This window comes from Oncorhynchus mykiss, chromosome 10 (assembly GCF_013265735.2).
Source record: "Oncorhynchus mykiss isolate Arlee chromosome 10, USDA_OmykA_1.1, whole genome shotgun sequence".
Taxonomy (NCBI): domain Eukaryota; kingdom Metazoa; phylum Chordata; class Actinopteri; order Salmoniformes; family Salmonidae; genus Oncorhynchus; species Oncorhynchus mykiss.
In genome coordinates, this window is record NC_048574.1 from 988,797 (window position 1) to 1,008,796 (window position 20,000).

Sequence of the window (20,000 nt, forward strand, 5' to 3'; positions counted from 1 at the left end):
TCTCTTGAATCTGAATGGATCGCCATGGTTTCATGGTTTCATTCAGTTCCCTGGTAGTCTATATTGAGTTTCTAGAACCATCTGGAGTTTTTTCAGATCTATTGTACATGTTTAGCGCTTGTAAAAAGTTGATATAAAAAGGGCTTTGTAAAGACAGTTGATTGACTTTGATTGATTTAAAAAAAGGGGTTTATGGTTCATTTCAGTCTGGGCTAAAATGCTTGGCACATTTTAGGGCTTGTGGTGGTGCCTTGTATGTAGATATTGTGATGTGTGTTGTCGTTGTTGTTATCTGATGATCGATCATGTGTTGTTTCCGCTCAAAGCCAAGGAGGTGATGGAGCTGGTTGATGAATCCCAGAGCACCTTCAGAGACATGGTGTCAGAGCTCGGCCTATCAGCTGCAATGAAGCCAGAGACAGAGTACACCCTATTGGCTCCCCTCAACCCAGCTTTCTCTGGTGAGTGCTTCTATTGGCTCCCCTCAACCCAGCTTTCTCTGATGAGTTCACCCTATTGGCTCCCTCAACCCAGCTTTCTCTGGTGAGTGCTTCTATTGGCTCCCCTCAACCCAGCTTTCTCTGGCGAGTGCTTCTATTGGCTCCCCTCAACCCAGCTTTCTCTGATGAGTTCACCCTATTGGCTCCCTCAACCCAACTTTCTCTGGTGGGTATGCTCTATTGGCTCCCCTCAACCCAACTTTCTCTGGTGGGTATGCTCTATTGGCTCTCCTCAACCTACACAGCACATAACAATACCTTTTCGACTAGGGCTTGAAGCCCAATAATCTCAGCCCAGGAACTTCTGCATGGAACTTAAGCACTTGGTCTAGACTAGAGATATTGGATAAACCCTGTTATTATGGCCTAGGAGAACACAATGGAAATAGACTCTAGGAACTCTGGAACCAACAAGCAGATGCTGTATCTTAATTTGATCATCCTGTTATTGCAGGAATTTCCCAGCACAGCAGTAAATGCAAACTTGTAGTGTATTTAAGGTTTTTAAAAAAGCCTTCTAAAGTTTGTAATTTTCACTTTAAAATGTCAGACTTGATTTGCCCTAAAGAAAAATGAATCAACCCCTTACAAAAAAAAATCCATTAGTTATAACAATTCACATTTCCTGTTGCTGTAGGATGACTTACTGCTGTGTGAAACTGGATCAAATGAAGATACGGCATCTGTATGTTAGTATCTGGTTTAACTCTCCTGTATATGTCCCCATTGTGTTGCAGATGAGGTGATGTCTTTAGACCAGAGCCTGTTGAAGGTGATCTTGGAGAACCACATTCTGAAGCAAAAACACAAACTGAGTGAACTCTACAACGGACAGCTGCTGGAGACCGTCGCTGGGAAACGAATACGCGTCTTCATCTACCGCACTGTGAGTGGGAGAAAGTGTGTGTGTGTGTGTGTGTGTGTGTGTGTGTGTGTGTGTGTGTGTGTGTGTGTGTGTGTGTGTGTGTGTGTGTGTGTGTGTGTGGAAGGGGTAGGGTTGTGTGTATGTGTGTGGCACAGTCCGGTAAGATCAGGTGGAGGTGTGTGTGTGTGTGTGTGTGTGTGTGTGTGTGTGTGTGTGTGTGTGTGTGTGTGTGTGTGTGGAAGGGGTAGGGTTGTGTGTATGTGTGTGGCACAGTCCGGTAAGATCAAGTGGAGGTGTGTGTGTGTGTGTGTTTGTGTGTGTGTGTGTGTGTGTGTGTGTGTGTGTGTGTGTGTGTGTGTGTGTGTGTGTGTGTGTGTGTGGAACAGTCCCGTAAAATCAGTGGGAGGGGTGTGTCTCTTTATTATCAACAGCTGGTGCATAATCTCTAATATTAAGGAAGTGTCGCGGTTCTGCTCTAATGAGTTAGAATACCTCATGATAAACTGTTGACCTCACTATTTACCAAGAGAGTTTTCATCTATATTACTCATAGCTGTCTATTTACCACCACAAACTGATACTGGCACTAAGACGACACTCAATGAGCTGTATAAAGGTCATAAGCAAACGAGGAAATGCTTATCCAGAGGCGGCGCTCGGCCAGTGATTTTAATGCAGGGAAACCGTTTGACCTCATTTCTACCAGTTGCATGTTAATCTAGAGGGATTAAACCTCTACAAGCACCTTTACTCCACACACAGAGACGCATACAAAGCTGTCCTTCGCTCTCCATTTGGCAAATCGGACCATAACTCTACCCTCCTGATTCCTGCTTACAAGCAAAATTTCAAACAGGAAGTACCATTGACTCGCTGGGGCGGCAGGGTAGCCTAGTGGTTAGAGTGTTGGACTAGTAACCGGAAGGTTGCGAGTTCAAACCCCCGAGCTGACAAGGTACAAATCTGTCGTTCTGCCCCTGAACAGGCAGTTAACCCACTGTTCCCAGGCCGTCATTGAAAATAAGAATTTGTTCTTAACTGACTTGCCTGGTTAAATAAAGGTAAAATAAATAAAAAACAACACAGAAGTGGTCCAACGAAACGGATGCTAAACTTCAGGACTGTTTCGCACAGACTGGAAAATGTTCCAGGATTCATCCGATAATATTGAGCAGTTTACCACATCAGTCAACGGCTTCATTACTAAGTGCATCGACGACGTCATCCCCACAGTGACCGGTACGTACATATCCCAACCAGAAGCCATGGATTACAGGCAACATCCGCACTGAGCTAAAGGCTAGAGCTGCCGCTTTCAAGGAGCAGGACACTAATCCGGAGACGCATAATAAATCCATCTACGACCTCCGACGAACCATCAAACAGGCAAAGCGTTAAAACAGTACTGAGATCGAATCCTACTACACCAACTCTGATGCTCGTCGGATGTGGGAGGGCTTGCAGACTACTACCGATTACAAAAGGAAACCCAGCCGCGGACTGCCCAGTGATGCGAGCCTACCAGACGAGCTAAATGCCTTCTATGCTCACTTCAAGACAAGCAACACTGAACCATACATGAGAGCACCAGCTGTTCCGGTCGACTGTATGATCATGCTCTCCATAGCCGATGTGAGTGAGACCTTTAAACAGGTCAACATTCACAAGGCCGCAGGGCCAGTCGGATTACCAGAATGCACTGACCAGCTGGCAAGTGTCTTCACTGACATTTTCAACCTCTCTCTGTCTCAGTCTGTAATACCTACAGTGCCTTGCGAAAGTATTCGGCCCCCTTGAACTTTGCGACCTTTTGCCACATTTCAGGCTTCAAACATAAAGATATAAAACTGTATTTTTTTGTGAAGAATCAACAACAAGTGGGACACAGTCATGAAGTGGAACGACATTTATTGGATATTTCAAACTTTTTTAACAAATCAAAAACTGAAAAATTGGGCGTGCAAAATTATTCAGCCCCTTTACTTTCAGTGCAGCAAACTCTCTCCAGAAGTTCAGTGAGGATCTCTGAATGATCCAATGTTGACCTAAATGACTAATGATGATAAATACAATCCACCTGAGTGTAATCAAGTCTCCGTATAAATGCACCTGCACTGTGATAGTCTCAGAGGTCCGTTAAAAGCGCAGAGAGCATCATGAAGAACAAGGAACACACCAGGCAGGTCTGAGATACTGTTGTGAAGAAGTTTAAAGCCGGATTTGGATACAAAAAGATTTCCCAAGCTTTAAACATCCCAAGGAGCACTGTGCAAGCGATAATATTGAAATGGAAGGAGTATCAGACCACTGCAAATCTACCAAGACCTGGCCGTCCCTCTAAACTTTCAGCTCATACAAGGAGAAGACTGATCAGAGATGCAGCCAAGAGGCCCATGATCACTCTGGATGAACTGCAGAGATCTACAGCTGAGGTGGGAGACTCTGTCCATAGGACAACAATCAGTCGTATATTGCACAAATCTGGCCTTTATGGAAGAGTGGCAAGAAGAAAGCCATTTCTTAAAGATATCCATAAAAAGTGTTGTTTAAAGTTTGCCACAAGCCACCTGGGAACAAGCATCTCTGTTTTGTCCGAGTTTAAAAGTACAAAGTTTGCAGCCATCCACTTCCTTATGTCTGAAACACATGCTTCTAGCGAGGGCAATTTTGGGGCTTCACCATGTTTCATTGAAATGTACAGCTGTGTGTCATCCACGTAGCAGTGAAAGTTAACATTATGATTTCAAATGACAACCCCAAGAGGTAAAATATATAGTGAAAACAAAAGTGGTCCTAAAATGGACCCTTAAGGAACACCGGAAATTTACAGTTGATTTTTCAGAGGACAAACCATTCACAGAGACAAACTGATATCTTTCCGACAGATAAGATCTAAACCAGGCCAGAACTTGTAATTTGCTTTCTAATAATCATGACCTTTACTAGTCCTGTATTAGAGGACCACTAGGCCTTTACTAGTCCTGTATTAGAGGACAGGTAGGCCTTTACTAGTCCTGTACTAGAGGACAGGTAGGCCTTTACTAGTCCTGTATTAGAGGACAGGTAGGCCTTTACTAGTCCTGTATTAGAGGACAGGTAGGCCTTTACTAGTCCTGTATTAGAGGACAGGTAGGCCTTTACTAGTCCTGTATTAGAGGATCGCTATAGTAAATTAATGCAATTTAGGGAGCTAAATGAACAGCTCTTTCACACATGGCAATATTGCCGGAAATTTATTGGCAGATATTGTCAGGTTTTTGCTTTTATAGCCAATAGTGGCTAACCAGGTGTGGGATAATGTCAATGTTGCATTGATTAGACAGCAGCTAGCAGTTTGAGGTGTCTGATACTCATCTGATTTGTTTATGACAGTTTGAGGTGGAACACATGAAAACTCACAAAAGAATATAGACATTTCAAATGTTATATTATTGACTATGTACAGTGTTGTAACAATGTGCAAGTAGTTGAAGTATGAAACGGAAAATACATCTCTCTCTCTTACTCTCTCGATTGGAATGCATTGGGTGGATGGATGGATGGGTGGATGGACGGATGGGCGGGTGGATGGATGGATGGACGGATGGACGGGTGAGTGGATGGATGGGTGGATGGATGGATGGGTGAGTGGATGGGTGGATGGATGGATGGGTGGATGGATGGACGGATGGACAGATGGACGGATGGATGGATGGACGGATGGACGGGTGAGTGGATGGATGGGTGGATGGATGGATGGGTGAGTGGATGGGTGGATGGATGGATGGGTGGATGGATGGATGGATGGGTGGGTGGATGGGTGGATGGATGGATGGGTGAGTGGATGGATGGATGGATGGATGGATGGATGGATGGATGGATGGGTGGATGGATGGATGGGTGGGTGGATGGATGGGTGGGTGGGTGGACGGGTGGGTGGATGGACAGGTGGGTGGATGGATGGACGGGTGGGTGGATGGATGGATGGGTGGACGGATGGGTGGGTGGATGGATGGACGGATGGGTGGATGGATGTTTAGAATTGATTGCATTGGACTAGTAACCGAAAGGATGCAAGATCGAATCCCTGAGCTGACAAGGTAAAATCTGTCGTTCTGCCCCTTGACAAGGCAGTTAAGCCGCTGTTCCTAGGCCGTCATTGAAAATAAGAATTTGTTCTAAACTGACTTACCTAGTTAAAATAAAGGTAAAATAAAATAATAAAATTGATTGATTTGTCTCTATCTCCGTCTCTAGGCTGTGTGTATTGAGAATTCCTGCATGGTGCGAGGCAGTAAAGAGGGCAGCAACGGAGCCCTTCACCTGATGAGGTCTCTCATCAAACCAGCTCAGACCACCATCTACAAGGTTCTCATGGCAGATGGACGCTTCAAGTAAGGACATCTAAACCAATGTGTTAATTTGACAGTATGGTCACATCTTGAGACTCAGGACTATTGGTATCAATGAAAGATTTGTGTGATATGTGAAAATAGGTCAAAAATAGACGTTTGTCTATAATACCTCCAATTTGAGGTGAAACCGTTGGTATAGATCTATAGATGGTATATCTTTAAAAAAAAAAATACAAAAAATAATAAGTAAAAATTCCTTCATGAATATCTCTGCATGTTCCATTAAGACAAAGATTTTCAAGACTTATTGAACTAAAGATTCACTGTTTCTCTCTGCGCTCTCAAGGATTTGATTGAGTCATTAACTAATTGATTGATTGGATTATTGATTTATTGAGTGATTGGTTGATTGGTTGAGTGATTGGTTTCTCTATCTCTATGTATCTGTCTGTAGTATCTTCCTGTCTCTGATGAAGAGTGCAGGTCTGACAGAGCTGTTGAAACAGGAGGGATCCTACACCGTTTTCGCACCCACAGATGAAGCCTTCGACGGGCTCACAGAACGGGACATCACCCTGCTGGCCAGTTAGTACTCCGTCTCTCTTTCCATCCTTCAATCTTGTTAGCAATCTTCTTTCATTCTTCATCCACTTTACAACATAGGACAGGAACCAGCAATGTAGAAGATGCCTGTTGGAGAATTCAGTGCTCCCACCTGTCCAGTTCTTTGAGTTTACTGCTTTTCTCCTGTCCAGTTCTTTGAGTTTACTGCTTTTCCAGCTGTCCAGTTCTTTGAGTTTACTGCTTTTCTCCTGTCCAGTTCTTTGAGTTTACTGCTTTTCTCCTGTTCAGTTCTTTGAGTTTACTGCTTTTCTCCTGTCCAGTTCTTTGAGTTTACTGCTTTTCTCCTGTCCAGTTCTTCGAGTTTACTGCTTTTCTCCTGTCCAGTTCTTTGAGTTTACTGCTTTTCTCCTGTCCAGTTCTTTGAGTTTATTGCTTTTCTACCTGTCCAGTTATTTGAGTTTACTGCTTTTCTCCTGTCCAGTTCTTTGAGTTTACTGCTTTCTACCTGTCCAGTTATTTGAGTTTACTGCTTTTCTCCTGTCCAGTTCTTTGAGTTTACTGCTTTTCTACTTGTCCAGTTATTTGAGTTTACTGCTTTTCTACCCGTCCAGTTCTTTGAGTTTACTGCTTTTCCACCTGTCCAGTTCTTTGAGTTTACTGCTTTTCCACCTGTCCAGTTCTTTGAGTTCAGTTCATAAAAATGAGAAGTGATAGAGGGAGCCACTGTTGAGATACATATTTGTGTAACTCCTGTTTTTCCTGTGTGACATCATCATTAGGCGACGTGAACGCTCTGAGGACCATCCTCCTGTATCACTTCAGTAACGGAGTGTTCATCAACGGGGGACTGGAGGGAGGCGTCACCAACCTGCTCAAGACCATCCAGGGACACAGCCTGCAAGTGCTGTCTGTATGTACACTAAACCATTCTCATACAGTGCACGCTTTAATTGTTTGTTGTTCTAGGCTACATGGCTTAAAATGCTTGCTCGCTAAGCCTAACTTCCATTCATGGACGGAGAAAGCAACGTTAGCGAGTTAAGATTAGCCTACATCTAGCTACATATTGAACTTCCATCCTCTCAGGTCAGGGGCACAATGTGTGAATTAACGGTTGGATCAGAATTGACTATATAATCATTGGCCGGTACAGAGACTTAAGTACAACCACAAGTCCAAATCGTTATCTCCATCCATGGGTAATTTAGGAAAGGGACAATTTTAGCTAGCTAGTTAGCCACCGGAGGACAACACAACGAGATGCAACAATTCAAGTTGTTTCTGTCAATGACATATGCTCTCAAAGGGATTTGATATCAGTGATGTCAAATCCAAACTGGTTTCACCTTGAAACTTTTCTTTGGTGCTGCAGGACCATTCACAGTTGAGCTCAATGCTGATCTGCAAATTGTGATGCTATTTTTTTTGTTGTCAAGGGAGGTCATACTTGTTTGGACCAGACAGCATCAGATCGATGGCCTACAGGTAGAGAGACAGAGGGGGCGCTGTTTTGCTCACACGGATGCTTTCTCCTGTGGGATACGTTCAGCCTCTTGTGAATTGAAGGACAATTCTGAAACAAAGAGAAGACACATTATTATTATGATATTCTTTAAATATTTTTTTCCGGGGAAAGCCTGGATTCCCTTGGCATCCATAAATACACACCACTGGTGACAGGTTTGTGATTCTGACAGGTTTGTGATTTTTGACAGGTTTGTGATTCTGACAGGTTTGTGATTCTGACAGGTTCGTGATTTTTGACAGGTTTGTGATTCTGACAGGTTTGTGATTCTGACAGGTTCGTGATTTTTGACAGGTTTGTGATTCTGACAGGTTTGTGATTCTGACAGGTTCGTGATTTTTGACAGGTTCGTGATTTGACAGGTTCGTGATTTTTGACAAGTTCGTGATTTTTGACAGGTTCGTGATTTGACAGGTTCGTGATTTTTTGACAGGTTTGTGATTCTGACAGGCTCACCCAATCAGGTTTAAGCCTCGATGTGGACTTAGACCATCAAATTGTTGTATTTTTTCAATTTAAAAATGTTTGAGATTAAAAACAGAAAATCTCATAAGCATAAGAAAACATCGATTTTTTTTCACACAGCGTCTTTCCGTCGCCGTTTGGGAACTTTTTGTCAGATTTAGAGTAGACCCACTTCTCCAGCCACCACTACACCTCCACATAGAGCCGATGGAGAGACAGCCACCACTACACCTCCACATAGAGCCGATGGAGAGACAGCCACCACTACACCTCCACATAGAGCCGATGGAGAGACAGCGGCCACTACACCTCCACATAGAGCCGATGGAGAGACAGCCACCACTACACCCCCACATAGAGCCGATGGAGAGACAGCCACCACTACACCCCTGCATAGAGCCGATGGAGAGACAGCCACCACTACACCCCCACATAGAGCCGATGGAGAGACAGCCACCACTACACCCCCACATAGAGCCGATGGAGAGACAGCCACCACTACACCCCCACATAGAGCCGATGGAGAGACAGCCACCACTACACCTCCACATAGAGCCGATGGAGAGACAGCCACCACTACACCTCCACATAGAGCCGATGGAGAGACAGCCACCACTACACCCCCACATAGAGCCGATGGAGAGACAGCCACCACTACACCTCCACATAGAGCCGATGGAGAGACAGCCACCACTACACCTCCACATAGAGCCGATGGAGAGACAGCCACCACTACACCTCCACATAGAGCCGATGGAGAGACAGCCACCACTACACCTCCACATAGAGCCGATGGAGAGACAGCCACCACTACACCTCCACATAGAGCCGATGGAGAGACAGCCACCACTACACCTCCACATAGAGCCGATGGAGAGACAGCCACCACTACACCTCCACATAGAGCCGATGGAGAGACAGCCACCACTACACCCCCACATAGAGCCGATGGAGAGACAGCCACCACTACACCTCCACATAGAGCCGATGGAGAGACAGCCACCACTACACCTCCACATAGAGCCGATGGAGAGACAGCCACCACTACACCTCCACATAGAGCCGATGGAGAGACAGCCACCACTACACCTCCACATAGAGCCGATGGAGAGACAGCCACCACTACACCTCCACATAGAGCCGATGGAGAGACAGCCACCACTACACCTCCACATAGAGCCGATGGAGAGACAGCCACCACTACACCTCCACATAGAGCCGATGGAGAGACAGCCACCACTACACCCCCACATAGAGCCGATGGAGAGACAGCCACCACTACACCTCCACATAGAGCCGATGGAGAGACAGCCACCACTACACCTCCACATAGAGCCGATGGAGAGACAGCCACCACTACACCTCCACATAGAGCCGATGGAGAGACAGCCACCACTACACCTCCACATAGAGCCGATGGAGAGACAGCCACCACTACACCCCCACATAGAGCCGATGGAGAGACAGCCACCACTACACCTCCACATAGAGCCGATGGAGAGACAGCCACCACTACACCTCCACATAGAGCCGATGGAGAGACAGCCACCACTACACCTCCACATAGAGCCGATGGAGAGACAGCCACCACTACACCTCCACATAGAGCCGATGGAGAGACAGCCACCACTACACCTCCACATAGAGCCGATGGAGAGACAGCCACCACTACACCTCCACATAGAGCCGATGGAGAGACAGCCACCACTACACCTCCACATAGAGCCGATGGAGAGACAGCCACCACTACACCTCCACATAGAGCCGATGGAGAGACAGCCACCACTACACCCCCACATAGAGCCGATGGAGAGACAGCCACCACTACACCTCCACATAGAGCCGATGGAGAGACAGCCACCACTACACCTCCACATAGAGCCGATGGAGAGACAGCCACCACTACACCTCCACATAGAGCCGATGGAGAGACAGCCACCACTACACCTCCACATAGAGCCGATGGAGAGACAGCCACCACTACACCTCCACATAGAGCCGATGGAGAGACAGCCACCACTACACCTCCACATAGAGCCGATGGAGAGACAGCCACCACTACACCTCCACATAGAGCCGATGGAGAGACAGCCACCACTACACCCCCACATAGAGCCGATGGAGAGACAGCCACCACTACACCTCCACATAGAGCCGATGGAGAGACAGCCACCACTACACCTCCACATAGAGCCGATGGAGAGACAGCCACCACTACACCTCCACATAGAGCCGATGGAGAGACAGCCACCACTACACCTCCACATAGAGCCGATGGAGAGACAGCCACCACTACACCCCCGCATAGAGCCGATGGAGAGACAGCCACCACTACACCTCCACATAGAGCCGATGGAGAGACAGCCACCACTACACCCCTGCATAGAGCCGATGGAGAGACAGCCACCACTACACCCCTGCATAGAGCCGATGGAGAGACAGCCACCACTACACCCCTGCATAGAGCCGATGGAGAGACAGCGGCCACACACAGCATGTTGTTAAATCACCACTACATCTCCCCATAGAACCGACATCCTAGCTAGCTGCTAGGAGGATGTCATGCCATTGGAGGAGTGGTTGAGTGACTGACTGTTTCCACTCATATCATTTTTTTTCCGGTGAACACGCAGCTAGAGACGCAGGTGTCATTTGGTTAGCGCTAGCAAGAACTTGAACAACTGTTATCCAGTTACCATATCTCTTGCATTCGCAAATTCCCTCTGTTCTATCTACTCTGATTTCAGAGCACTCTCGTCAGAAGTGTGCCAGAGCTCAGAACAACTGATGAATTTACGAACGCACACTGAACCCACTGAACATGACCCGGTGTCAGTAAAAATAGACAATAAAAAGTTATAGAACATTCTAGATAACACGTAAACAGCCTAACCAGTTCTTCTATGGCGAGGAAAACGGTCATAGTGAGGTGTTCTCTCATTTGTGTCTGGAAGTAGCTAGCTAGTGTAACAGTATAACTTTAGGCCGTCCCCTCGCCCATACCCGGGCGCGAACCAGGGACCCTCTGCACACATCAACAACAGTCACCCACGAAGCATCGTTACCCATCGCTCCACAAAAGCCGCGGCCCTTGCAGAGCAAGGGGAACCACTACTTCAAGGTCTCAGAGCAAGTGATGTCACAGATTGAAACGCTATTTAGCGCGCACCACCTCTAACTAAGCTATCCGTTTCACATCCGTTACACTAGCAAGCAACCCAACTTTAGCCAGTTAGCTTGGGTGCTTGGTTGGGACAAGCACCTATTTGGTAGGCAAGCTGCAGACGGATGAAGAGGCTACAATTCCCCATCGTTTATCAGTGCAATCGTGACGGCCAACTAGCTGGAAAAAAAGTTTGAGAGGGTTTATCTAATGTTCCTTGGTTAGATTTTAGCTCATCTTGCTCTGGCTAGCAGTAGTTGTTGATCTGGTTGTTGTTGATGTGCAAATAGAGGAAGATAGCCTACCTTGTCATGGTTGTTTGATCAATAAGACTGTAAAGTTCCCGAATGTCAGACGACTCCCGTGGTGTTTACATATTTGCAGAAATCCATTCAGCTGTATTATGAGGCTTTTGGCGAATGTCTTCTAATGATCTAAAGTCACACTGTTGCTACTTCCTGTAAACACACAGTCCAGTACAAAGTGAATGATGGCAGGTCCTAATGCCTGTAAACACACAGTCCAGTTCATAGTGATTGATGACAGGCCCTACTGCCTGTAAACACACAGTCCAGTTCATAGTGAATGATGACAGGCCCTACTGCCTGTAAACACACAGTCCAGTTCATAGTGAATGATGACAGGCCCTACTTCCTGTAAACACAGTCCAGTTCATAGTGAATGATGACAGGCCCTACTGCCTGTAGACACACAGTCCAGTTCATAGTGAATGATGGCAGGCCCTACTGCCTGTAAACACACAGTCCAGTTCATAGTGAATGATGACAGGTCCTACTGCCTGTAAACACACAGTCCAGTTCATAGTGAATGATGACAGGCCCTACTGCCTGTAAACACACAGTCCAGTTCATAGTGAATGATGAAAGGCCCTACTGCCTGTAAACACACAGTCCAGTTCATAGTGAATGATGGCAGGTCCTACTGCCTGTAAACACACAATCCAGTTCATAGTGACTGATGACAGACCCTACTGCCTTTAAACACACAGTCCAGTTCATAGTGAATGATGGCAGGTCCTACTGCCTGTAAACACACAGTCCAGTTCATAGTGAATGATGTTAGGTCCTACTGCCTGTAAACACACAGTCCAGTTCATAGTGAATGATGACAGGTCCTACTGCCTGTAGACACACAGTCCAGTTCATAGTGAATGATAACAGACACTACCGCCTGTAAACACACAGTCCAGTTCATAGTGAATGATGACAGGTCCTACTGCCTGTAAACACACAGTCCAGTTCATAGTGAATGATGGCACGTCCTTCTGCCTGTAAACACACAGTCCAGTTCATAGTGAATGATGACAGGTCCTACTGCCTTTAAACACACAGTCCAGTTCATAGTGAATGATGACAGACCCTACTGCCTGTAAACACACAGTCCAGTTCATAGTGAATGATGGCAGGCCCTACTGCCTGTAAACACACAGTCTAGTTCATAGTGAATTGTGGCAGGCCCTACTGCCTGTAAACACACAGTCCAGTTCATAGTGAATGATGGCAGGCCCTACTGCCTGTAAACACACAGTCCAGTTCAAAGTGCCTATAAACACACAGTCCAGTTCATAGTGAATGATGACAGGTACTACTGCCTGTAAACACACAGTCCAGTTCAAAGTGAATGATGACAGGCCCTACAGCCTGTAAACACACAGTCCAGTTCATAGTGAATGATGACAGGTCCTACTGCCTGTAAACACACAGTCCAGTTCAAAGTGAATGATGACAGGCCCTACTGCCTGTAAACACACAGTCCAGTTCATAGTGAATGATGACAGGCCCTACTGCCTGTAAACACACAGTCCAGTTCATAGTGAATGATGACAGGCCCTACTGCCTGTAAACACACAGTCCAGTTCATAGTGAATGATGACAGGCCCTACTGCCTGTAAACACACAGTCCAGTTCATAGTGAATGATGTCAGGTCCTACTGCCTGTAAACACACAGTCCAGTTCATAGTGAATGATGACAGGCCCTACTGCCTGTAAACACACAGTCCAGTTCATAGTGAATGATAACAGGCCCTACTGCCTGTAAACACACAGTCCAGTTCAAAGTGAATTATGACAGGTCCTACTGCCTGTAAACACACAGTCCAGTTCATAGTGAATGATAACAGGCCCTACTGCCTGTAAACACACAGTCCAGTTCATAGTGAATGATGAAAGGCCCTACTGCCTGTAAACTCACAGTCCAGTTCATAGTGAATGATGACAGGCCCTACTGCCTGTAAACACATAGTCCAGTTCATAGTGAATGATGACAGGCCCTACTGCCTGTAAACACACAGTCCAGTTCATAGTGAATGATGGCAGGTCCTACTGCCTGTAAACACACAATCCAGTTCATAGTGACTGATGACAGACCCTAATGCCTTTAAACACACAGTCCAGTTCATAGTGAATGATGGCAGTTCCTACTGCCTGTAAACACACAGTCCAGTTCATAGTGAATGATGGCAGGTCCTACTGCCTGTAAACACACAGTCCAGTTCAAAGTGAATTATGACAGGTCCTACTGCCTGTAAACACACAGTCCAGTTCATAGTGAATGATGACAGGCCCTACTGCCTGTAAACACACAGTCCAGTTCATAGTGAATGATGACAGGCCCTACTGCCTGTAAACACACAGTCCAGTTCATAGTGAATGATGGCAGGTCCTACTGCCTGTAAACACACAATCCAGTTCATAGTGACTGATGACAGACCCTAATGCCTTTAAACACACAGTCCAGTTCATAGTGAACGATGGCAGTTCCTACTGCCTGTAAACACACAGTCCAGTTCATAGTGAATGATAACAGGCCCTACTGCCTGTAAACACACAGTCCAGTTCATAGTGAATGATGAAAGGCCCTACTGCCTGTAAACACACAGTCCAGTTCATAGTAAATGATGACAGGCCCTACTGCCTGTAAACACACAGTCCAGTTCATAGTGAATGATGACAGGCCCTACTGCCTGTAAACACACAGTCCAGTTCATAGTGAATGATGGCAGGTCCTACTGCCTGTAAACACACAATCCAGTTCATAGTGACTGATGACAGACCCTACTGCCTTTAAACACACAGTCCAGTTCATAGTGAATGATGGCAGGTCCTACTGCCTGTAAACACACAGTCCAGTTCATAGTGAATGATGTTAGGTCCTACTGCCTGTAAACACACAGTCCAGTTCATAGTGAATGATGACAGGTCCTACTGCCTGTAGACACACAGTCCAGTTCATAGTGAATGATAACAGACACTACTGCCTGTAAACACACAGTCCAGTTCATAGTGAATGATGACAGGTCCTACTGCCTGTAAACACACAGTCCAGTTCATAGTGAATGATGGCACGTCCTTCTGCCTGTAAACACACAGTCCAGTTCATAGTGAATGATGACAGGTCCTACTGCCTTTAAACACACAGTCCAGTTCATAGTGAATGATGACAGACCCTACTGCCTGTAAACACACAGTCCAGTTCATAGTGAATGATGGCAGGCCCTACTGCCTGTAAACACACAGTCTAGTTCATAGTGAATTGTGGCAGGCCCTACTGCCTGTAAACACACAGTCCAGTTCAAAGTGCCTATAAACACACAGTCCAGTTCATAGTGAATGATGACAGGTCCTACTGCCTGTAAACACACAGTCCAGTTCAAAGTGAATGATGACAGGCCCTACAGCCTGTAAACACACAGTCCAGTGCATAGTGAATGATGACAGGTCCTACTGCCTGTAAACACACAGTCCAGTTCAAAGTGAATGATGACAGGCCCTACTGCCTGTAAACACACAGTCCAGTTCATAGTGAATGATGACAGGCCCTACTGCCTGTAAACACACAGTCCAGTTCATAGTGAATGATGACAGGCCCTACTGCCTGTAAACACACAGTCCAGTTCATAGTGAATGATGACAGGCCCTACTGCCTGTAAACACACAGTCCAGTTCATAGTGAATGATGTCAGGTCCTACTGCCTGTAAACACACAGTCCAGTTCATAGTGAATGATGACAGGCCCTACTGCCTGTAAACACACAGTCCAGTTCATAGTGAATGATAACAGGCCCTACTGCCTGTAAACACACAGTCCAGTTCAAAGTGAATTATGACAGGTCCTACTGCCTGTAAACACACAGTCCAGTTCATAGTGAATGATAACAGGCCCTACTGCCTGTAAACACACAGTCCAGTTCATAGTGAATGATGAAAGGCCCTACTGCCTGTAAACTCACAGTCCAGTTCATAGTGAATGATGACAGGCCCTACTGCCTGTAAACACATAGTCCAGTTCATAGTGAATGATGACAGGCCCTACTGCCTGTAAACACACAGTCCAGTTCATAGTGAATGATGGCAGGTCCTACTGCCTGTAAACACACAATCCAGTTCATAGTGACTGATGACAGACCCTAATGCCTTTAAACACACAGTCCAGTTCATAGTGAATGATGGCAGTTCCTACTGCCTGTAAACACACAGTCCAGTTCATAGTGAATGATGGCAGGTCCTACTGCCTGTAAACACACAGTCCAGTTCATAGTGAATGATGACAGGTCCTACTGCCTGTAGACACACAGTCCAGTTCATAGTGAATGATAACAGACACTACTGCCTGTAAACACACAGTCCAGTTCATAGTGAATGATGACAGGTCCTACTGCCTGTAAACACACAGTCCAGTTCATAGTGAATGATGGCACGTCCTTCTGCCTGTAAACACACAGTCCAGTTCATAGTGAATGATGACAGGTCCTACTGCCTGTAAACACACAGTCCAGTTCATAGTGAATGATGACAGACCCTACTGCCTGTAAACACACAGTCCAGTTCATAGTGAATGATGGCAGGCCCTACTGCCTGTAAACACACAGTCTAGTTCATAGTGAATTGTGGCAGGCCCTACTGCCTGTAAACACACAGTCCAGTTCATAGTGAATGATGACAGGCCCTACTGCCTGTAAACACACAGTCCAGTTCATAGTGAATGATGACAGGTCCTACTGCCTGTAAACACACAGTCCAGTTCATAGTGAATGATGGCAGGTCCTACTGCCTGTAAACACACAGTCCAGTTCATAGTGAATGATGGCAGGCCCTACTGCCTGTAAACACACAGTCCAGTTCATAGTGAATGATGACAGGCCCTACTTCCTGTAAACACAGTCCAGTTCATAGTGAATGATGACAGGCCCTACTGCCTGTAAACACACAGTCCAGTTCATAGTGAATGATGACAGGCCCTACTGCCTGTAAACACACAGTCCAGTTCAAAGTGAATTATGACAGGTCCTACTAACTGTAAACACACAGTCCAGTTCATAGTGAATGATAACAGGCCCTACTGCCTGTAAACACACAGTCCAGTTCATAGTGAATGATGAAAGGCCCTACTGCCTGTAAACTCACAGTCCAGTTCATAGTGAATGATGACAGGCCCTACTGCCTGTAAACACATAGTCCAGTTCATAGTGAATGATGACAGGCCCTACTGCCTGTAAACACACAGTCCAGTTCATAGTGAATGATGGCAGGTCCTACTGCCTGTAAACACACAATCCAGTTCATAGTGACTGATGACAGACCCTAATGCCTTTAAACACACAGTCCAGTTCATAGTGAATGATGGCAGTTCCTACTGCCTGTAAACACACAGTCCAGTTCATAGTGAATGATGGCAGGTCCTACTGCCTGTAAACACACAGTCCAGTTCATAGTGAATGATGACAGGTCCTACTGCCTGTAGACACACAGTCCAGTTCATAGTGAATGATAACAGACACTACTGCCTGTAAACACACAGTCCAGTTCATAGTGAATGATGACAGGTCCTACTGCCTGTAAACACACAGTCCAGTTCATAGTGAATGATGGCACGTCCTTCTGCCTGTAAACACACAGTCCAGTTCATAGTGAATGATGACAGGTCCTACTGCCTGTAAACACACAGTCCAGTTCATAGTGAATGATGACAGACCCTACTGCCTGTAAACACACAGTCCAGTTCATAGTGAATGATGGCAGGCCCTACTGCCTGTAAACACACAGTCTAGTTCATAGTGAATTGTGGCAGGCCCTACTGCCTGTAAACACACAGTCCAGTTCATAGTGAATGATGACAGGCCCTACTGCCTGTAAACACACAGTCCAGTTCATAGTGAATGATGACAGGTCCTACTGCCTGTAAACACACAGTCCAGTTCATAGTGAATGATGGCAGGTCCTACTGCCTGTAAACACACAGTCCAGTTCATAGTGAATGATGGCAGGCCCTACTGCCTGTAAACACACAGTCCAGTTCATAGTGAATGATGACAGGCCCTACTTCCTGTAAACACAGTCCAGTTCATAGTGAATGATGACAGGCCCTACTGCCTGTAAACACACAGTCCAGTTCATAGTGAATGATGACAGGCCCTACTGCCTGTTAACACACAGTCCAGTTCATAGTGAATGATGACAATTCCTACTGCCTGTAAACACACAGTCCAGTTCATAGTGAATGATGCCAGGCCCTACTGCCTGTAAACACACAGTCCAGTTCAAAGTGAATGATGACAGGCCATACTGCCTGTAAACACACAGTCCAGTTCATAGTGAATGATGACAGGCCCTACTGCCTGTAAACACACAGTCCAGTTCATAGTGAATGATGACAGGCCCAACTGCCTGTAAACACACAGTCCAGTTCATAGTGAATGATGACAGGCCCTACTGCCTGTAAACACACAGTCCAGTTCATAGTGAATGATGGCAGGTCCTACTGCCTGTAAACACACAGTCCACTTCATAGTGAATGATGACAGGCCCTACTGCCTGTAGACACACAGTCCAGTTCATAGTGAATGATGACAGGCCCTACTGCCTGTAAACACGCAGTCCAGTTCATAGTGAATGATGACAGGCCCTACTGCCTGTAAACACACAGTCCAGTTCATAGTGAATGATGACAGGTCCTACTGCCTGTAGACACACAGTCCAGTTCATAGTGAATGATGGCAGGTCCTACTGCCTGTAAACACACAGTCCAGTTCATAGTGAATGATGACAGGCCCTACTGCCTGTAAACACACAGTCCAGTTCATAGTGAATGATGACAGGCCCTACTGCCTGTAAACACACAGTCCAGTTCATAGTGAATGATGACAGGCCCTACTGCCTGTAAACACACAGTCCAGTTCATAGTGAATGATGACAGGCCCTACTGCCTGTAAACACACAGTCCACTACAAAGTGAATGATGACAGGCCCGTGTGGCAAATGGCTTGTTTTATAAAGGCCTACTGTATCTCTGATTGGCTATAGCGCCCCGGTCTGTGCAGACTCCTGTCCTGGACAAGACAGATGTTTTATTCTGTTTTATTTGCAGCAGTGTCTATTCATTGTCCAAAATGGCCGCTTTCCCACTATATTGCCTATAGAATTTTTTACATTCCTTAGTATACCTGATTCCCAAACATTCTAAGAATTTATGAAAACGTGAAAATTACCATATTTAAGTGCTCACGTGAAAATTACCATATTTAAATGCTCATATAACAGAACATGGCCAAGATGTTCAAATGTTCATAAATGACCAGCATGGTCCAATAATAATAAGGCAGAACAGTTGAAACTGGAGCAGCAGCACGGCCAGGTGGACTGGGGACAGCAAGGAGTCATCATGTCAGGTAGTCCTGGGGCATGGTCCTAGGGCTCAGGTCCTCCGAGAGAGAGAAAGAAAGAGAGAAAGAGAGAATTAGAGAGAGCATACTTAAATTCACACAGGACACCGAATAGGACAGGAGAAGTACTCCAGATATAACAAACTGACCCTAGCCCCCCGACACATAAACTACTGCAGCATAAATACTGGAGGCTGAGACAGGAGGAGTCAGGAGACACTGTTTAAAGAATCTGTATGTCGTTCTGAAATATGTACACTGAAATACTGGACATTTTGACTCTTATGATGGTGATGATTTGACAAAATTACAATTATAGTCTTGAATTGGACTTGCATTCTTCTGGTGTTGGTCTTGGACCCCTTGTCTCCGTCTTGACTCAGTCTCACCCCCCCCAGTCTTGGACCCCATGTCTCCGTCTTGACTCAGTCTCAACCCCCCCCCCCCCTCCCCCCCCCCCCCCGGTCTTGGACCCCTTGTCTCCGTCTTGACTCAGTCTCAACCCCCCCCCCCCCTCCCCCCCCCCCCCCGGTCTTGGACCCCATGTCTCCGTCTTGACTCAGTCTCAACCCCCCCCCCCCCCTCCCCCCCCCCCCCCCGGTCTTGGACCCCTTGTCTCCGTCTTGACTCAGTCTCAACCCCCCCCCCCCCCCGGTCTTGGACCCCTTGTCTCCGTCTTGACTCAGTCTCAACCCCCCCCCCCCCCCCCGGTCTTGGACCCCTTGTCTCCGTCTTGACTCAGTCTCAACCCCCCCCCCCGGTCTCTCGGTCCCCTTGTCCCCGTCTTGACTCAGTCTCACCCCCCCCCCCCCCGGTCTTGGTCTTGACTCTGACTTCATTTAGGTGGTCTCGAAAACAACACTGCTCTGAGGTAGTCCCAGAGGCAGAGCAGACGGAAACTTAGT

At 46.4% G+C, this 20,000-nt stretch overlaps 1 protein-coding gene across 2 annotated transcripts in view; it reads left to right on the forward strand.

Annotated features, from left to right (window-relative positions):
- Positions 1-20,000, forward strand: part of LOC110534820 (periostin) — a 67,635-nt gene that overhangs the window by 26,550 nt on the left and 21,085 nt on the right. For both annotated transcript variants that reach the window (XM_036989451.1, XM_036989452.1), the window contains exons 9-13: positions 327-461; positions 1,238-1,386; positions 5,602-5,738; positions 6,154-6,284; positions 7,043-7,173. In XM_036989451.1, coding sequence (XP_036845346.1) covers positions 327-461; positions 1,238-1,386; positions 5,602-5,738; positions 6,154-6,284; positions 7,043-7,173 — 683 coding nt within the window. The remainder of the gene's footprint in view (positions 1-326; positions 462-1,237; positions 1,387-5,601; positions 5,739-6,153; positions 6,285-7,042; positions 7,174-20,000) is intronic.